Here is a 5,458-nt window from a genome sequence, read left to right as displayed (position 1 = left end):
ATTGAAAGAGGCGTGTTTTCATATTTTCTTTCTCTTACGTCTTGCCACAGCAATTACAAAATATTTTATTCTCTACCAATAATTTGAGAGCAAAGAATAGGTGCTGTCTCTTATACACATCTAGATGTGTATAAGAGACAAGGACGGCGAAGGCTGTGCTCGTCGAGAACGAGAGCAAGTACAGGAACTCTAAGAAGGTCAGGTTCACCAACGAATTCGTTCCCCCATCTAGCTCCAAGGGCGATAAGAAGCCGCTGGCCGTCGATCGCAGCCAGGAGGCGGCCATAATGAAGGAGGAGCTGGATTCTGGGTGCACTCGGTCCGAACGCACGGAGAAGGTTGTCGATCCCAACACCGGAGCTACCCGCCACATGCTGAGGGTGGGCGTCAACGTGTGCGACAGTGCAACCTTCCTGGCAATGAACGAAAAGGAGGTGTGTTATTCCATAGACACGAGATTCACCACTTTTCAAGTTCCTCCGATCCAGGAAGTCGTCGCGTCGAAGCGGGTTGGCAATTTGGAATCGAATTTTGATTTCTACCAAATCAGAACGCAGTACGGCACGCTCAAACACCTGGTAATGGAAACGTCCCGCTTGCTCGAGTTGAAGATGTACCCGCGACGTTTCGAAAAGGACCCGTGGTACTGCGATAGAATGCTCATGCTGACCTGGGACAGGCTAGGTTCTGTTTTGGAGCAGTTGAATTTGAAGTTCGGACGGAGGACCTTCTCGAGACTCAGGGATCGCGCGTTCGAACTCACGCATCTGCTCAGTCTGATCTTCGGCGTCGTGACCGTGTACGGATGCCCGCCCCAGTCGATCTACGACGAGAATCCCCAGTTGCCAGACGATAATCCGTGCTGCTACGCATCCCGCTTGATAGCCGCTCACAAGAGATGGATCGACAAACAGTATCGTCACAACCGGCAGTTCCTGCACGACCAGGTGGTCGCCGAAGCGGAGCCGGACCCGGCGGATCTGCTGTTCGCGTTCTCGCTGAATCATCCGTTTCCGCAGGACGAACAGACCATTTTGAAGACCGTCGTGGACCAGCTCGTGGATCCCGATCGCACGGAATTCTTGGAAGGGGAGAAGTACCTGACCATCGACAGCAGAACTGAGGACTCGCTCTTGTCCACGTTGGAGCGGCAGACGGGAATACCCCGCAAACGTTGCGAAAACATTCTCATTGAGATGCAGAGCGGCGCCAAGACGTCGTTCAGACGATTTGACGACTGCGGCCGCAAGCAGCAGCTCCTGCTGTGCAGCGTCGGGACGGAAACGTATATGGCATTGCACGACGACAGGTACCGATCGATCTCGGACAAGATGATTGTGCATATGGTTGATCTCGGAAAAACCGACTACGTTGACGCACATTTTCTGCGTGTCAGATTGGACGAAACTCACGTAAAAGCGATAAAGATTCTCTCTCTTCTTCGTGCTCATCCCAGGCACGCGTACTGGAACGGAAGAGATGACCCGCGGGCGGACGTTCGATACGTGAGAGAAGAAGGAATGAAGAACGGCACCAAGTACGTCGTTGACATCAATCTCGATTTTTACGAGACGAGGTTGAGGTTCCTCAGAAAACGTACGCTCAGAGCTTGCGAGAACGGCAGGTGCCAGGATAACGGAACGGTCAAAGTCGGTTTCCCTTCGAAGGAGGCTGCTAACGCGGTGAGAGTTCTGACGTGCAGATTGTGGGACGGTTCCAGAGAGGGCATGCTCTTTCCAATTTCTTCGATGAAGGATGGCGACACGTGCGACCTGGTGCTCCCGACGTCGGTCGAACGCGTGTTCATGGTTCATCTCAGCGCCTTGCTCCCGCGGTGGAGACACCTGGAGATATCGGAGTTATGCATTAAGGCGTTGAATGAGGACGACGACGCTTGCAAAAACAATCGCATACGAGTTCAAGCTTCCAACGATTTGGAAGAGGCATTTCTGACCGAAGCCTGTACCTTCAAGACCAATGACTTCGGCCACCTCGTCGGATGCTCGTCGATCCTTTCGTCGGACGACAGTTTTTTCGATGTGAACTTGTTGGTTTTGAATTCGCTGGAAAAAGCGTGCCAGCATTTCAAAGTAAGGTTTGACGAATCTTTAATGAAAAAAGTTATAGAAAAGACCATTTTTAAGAACATGACCGATCGCGAGAGCATCGTGTACTTTGATCGAAAGGCCGACGAAAACTTTCCAAAGATAAACATTCGTCAGTTCGCAGAGATGAACGGAGGCCGTCTACCCGAACACTCATGCAAGAACCCGTACAGGAAAAGAAATTGCAAAGATGGTTTTGAAGACCCCGAGGTAAGCAGTGCAGCAAACAAGGGTAATTTGAGGTTCGTCGAAGAAGAGCCGAAGTTGTTGAAGCCGGAACCATCTCGCGTGGAACGGAGAAAAGCTTGGAAGCGCATGCTTTCCGATGGATCGGAGCTCAGACTTCGACGAGAGTTTGGGAACGACGTGCCTCGGTACCGGCGAAAAGTCAGCCAGAGGGAAAACGAGGTGATCGCCCAGTATCGGGAACGAGGCTTCAAACCAGTGCCGAGAAAAGGAACCCAGATTTTTCCCTGCGTCTGCGACAGTTACGGTGTTTAGAAATTAACGTTACTGAATATTGCAAATAAAACTTGATTGAAAAAGTAACAATTTGTCTGTTTCTATTCATTTGTGTTAGATTGAAAGAGTTGTGTTTTCATATTTTCTTTCTCTTACGTCTTGCCACAGCAATTACAAAATATTTTATTCTCTACCAATAATTTGAGAGCAAAGAATAGGTGAATGAAATATATATATATATATATATATATATATATATATATATATATATATATACGTCAGAGATTTGTAAAAATATTTAAAAAATTATTTAGTCATGTCAGATCCATCGATAACATACGGCGAATTGGACTCCGAAGAACGGCCAGACAGATTTTGCGACGTGGTACTGAGACCTTGGCAACAAGGACTGACGGACGAGCTGGCGAAGCAGCCTGACCCGCGCGCAGTCTTCTGGTATCACGAACTGAGAGGGAACGTCGGGAAGAGCTTCATGGCGTCCTACCTAGCGCGGTCGTCGGACGCGATCGTGTTTGACGGCTGCAAGAAGAGGGCCGACGCCGCGTACGCGTACGACGGACAGCGCATCGTCGTCTTCGACCTCCACCGCTCCCAGAAGAAACGCGTAAATTACGAACTGATCGAGGGGTTCAAGAACGGACGCCTCTTCAGTCCTAAGTACCACAGCAAGGTGAAGCTGTTCGCAGTACCGCACGTCGTTGTGTTCGCCAACTTTCCGCCCGACCTTCGCGCCATGTCCGCCGACAGGTGGCGTCTGCGAAGAATCGGCATCGACGGTCACGAGTTGGAATAATCGCGACAGACAAGCATGAGATAATTCATTTTCCCACTATAAAAAAAAAACGATTTCAGTTTCTTACTTCATTTCTCCGTTCGATCTTCGTGTCATAGGAACAATCGAAGGACATGATGGAATTCGAGGCTCCAGCAGATAAAATCTATTCTGCTAAATTTGAGGACTCAACGAGTAACAAAGAGGTGAAACGAAGGAAGGCAAGCGAAGATAAGAAAATAAAACGTATCCAGAAAATAAGGCAGAAGAGGCTGCTTAAACGAAAGGAGAAGCGAATTCGCCAACATTCCCTCATCTTTTCTTTCCACGGTTTCACCGTGAAAAATATCACGATAGATCTTGAGAACAACGAAGGTACGAAAAAAAGCGAGAGCGTTCAGGCTTCCGATTGTCTCCCCGAAACCCTTTCGAACTTGCTGAGGACTGTTGGAAACTGCCGAGAATTGGAGATTCAGAGAAACGGACACGAACGGTGCGCGTTGAGGCCGTGGCAGGAGAGCTTGAAAGAGGTGTTGGCCGGGCCTGCTCACGACCGAAAAATATACTGGGTTGTCGATGAATATGGCGGAACCGGGAAGACTTTCTTCGCACAATACGTACGAGCAGTCATGAACGGCCGTATACATAACAGTTCAAGTTACCGGCTTTTCGCACGAGTCTTTCGCAAGCATCGCAATGAAACTGGGATCGTCGTGTTTGATCTTTCCCGCAAACAATTGAACGGCTCTTACAAGTTGATTAACGATCTGAAGGATCGTTCGATAAATTTCAGAGGAGAAAATTATCTTATCGATCCGGTGCACGTTTTGGTATTGGCCAGGTTCGAGCCCAACATGAAGAGAATGGATAACGATCGTTTGGACGTACGTCGCATCGACCAAAACGGACAATTCGTTTGTATTAGAGAAGTGTAAAAGTTTAGTTAGCAAATAAATAAGACAACATAATATGTTAAATAAATAAAAGACGAAGGAAAATAAATATTTTGTTTTCTTTTTGCTTATTTTTTATGTCTCCTGTGACTCCCTTTTGCAAACGGTGCCCGGTTGCCGCAACTATGGTCGGCGCCGGTTCCGCTTTCCATTAAAAATAAAAAAAGGAAAAAAGATTTAAATGGTTGTCTTCAGTTTTTATTGTGTTTTTTTTTTATCTCTTTTTCTATTTCATTTTGATATGATGACATAAATATATATTAGGGGTGCCTACTTGCATCCAAATAAATGAGCCGTGGTACAGACCTTCAGTCAGGTGTACACGTCGACAACGACCACGGACGGAGACCGACTACGACGGCAAAGAAATCGATCGACCGAGACTGCGAACGAACGACAGAACGACGTACGACACATGTTCTCGTTGGCAATGCGACCCGAACGCTTTTCGAAGATTTCGACTATTCTGGACTTAGAAAATATTTCGTCTTTTCTGGAATTAGAATATTTTTCGAGATTTCTGGACTTAGAAAAAAATTTTCGAAAAGCTTCGACTTTTCTGTGCGCGGACGTCGAGTAGACGGACGTCGAGTACACGGACTAATGTCGAGTACACACTCGCGTCCGCGACCTGCCGACCGATCTCGAGTACGCGGACGTCGAGTACACGGACTAATGTCGAGTACACACTCGCGTCCGCGACCTGCCGACCGATCTCGAGTACGCGGACGTCGAGTAGACGGACGTCGAGTACACGAACTAATGTCGAGTACACACTCGCGTCCGCGACATGCCGACCGATCTCGAGTACGCGGACGTCGAGTAGACGGACGTGGATAGACGGACGTGGAGTACACGGACGAATGCCAAGTACACCGACGTGTCCTCGACTCGACTACCGCCGTCGTGTACGCCGTTAAGGCAGACAAGACGAGTCTTTAATTTCAACTTTGGAAAAATTTTCTGAAACTGGAAAAAATTTGTGTCCCCTACTCGCCGACCGACGTCAAGTACACACTCGCGTCCGCGTCCTGCCGACCGACATCGAGTACGCGGACGTCGAGTACACGGACTAATGTCGAGTACACACTCGCGTCCGCGACATGCCGACCGATCTCGAGTACGCGGACGTCGAGTAGACGAAA

At 48.6% G+C, this 5,458-nt stretch overlaps 1 protein-coding gene across 1 annotated transcript; it reads left to right on the top strand.

Annotated features, from left to right (window-relative positions):
- Positions 1-2,883: 2,883 nt before the first annotated feature.
- On the top strand, positions 2,884-3,381 carry LOC117113969. Its single transcript, XM_033257473.1, has one exon. The coding sequence runs from the start codon at positions 2,884-2,886 to the stop codon at positions 3,379-3,381; it is 498 nt and encodes a 165-aa protein (XP_033113364.1).
- The last annotated feature ends 2,077 nt before the right edge of the window (positions 3,382-5,458 follow it).

This window comes from Anneissia japonica, unplaced genomic scaffold (assembly GCF_011630105.1).
Source record: "Anneissia japonica isolate Jap-2015-1 unplaced genomic scaffold, ASM1163010v1 scaffold6790_len54694_cov202, whole genome shotgun sequence".
In the NCBI taxonomy this organism is placed as follows: domain Eukaryota; kingdom Metazoa; phylum Echinodermata; class Crinoidea; order Comatulida; family Comatulidae; genus Anneissia; species Anneissia japonica.
Note: the sequence above shows the minus strand (reverse complement) of the source record. Positions and strands in the feature narration are given on the sequence as shown.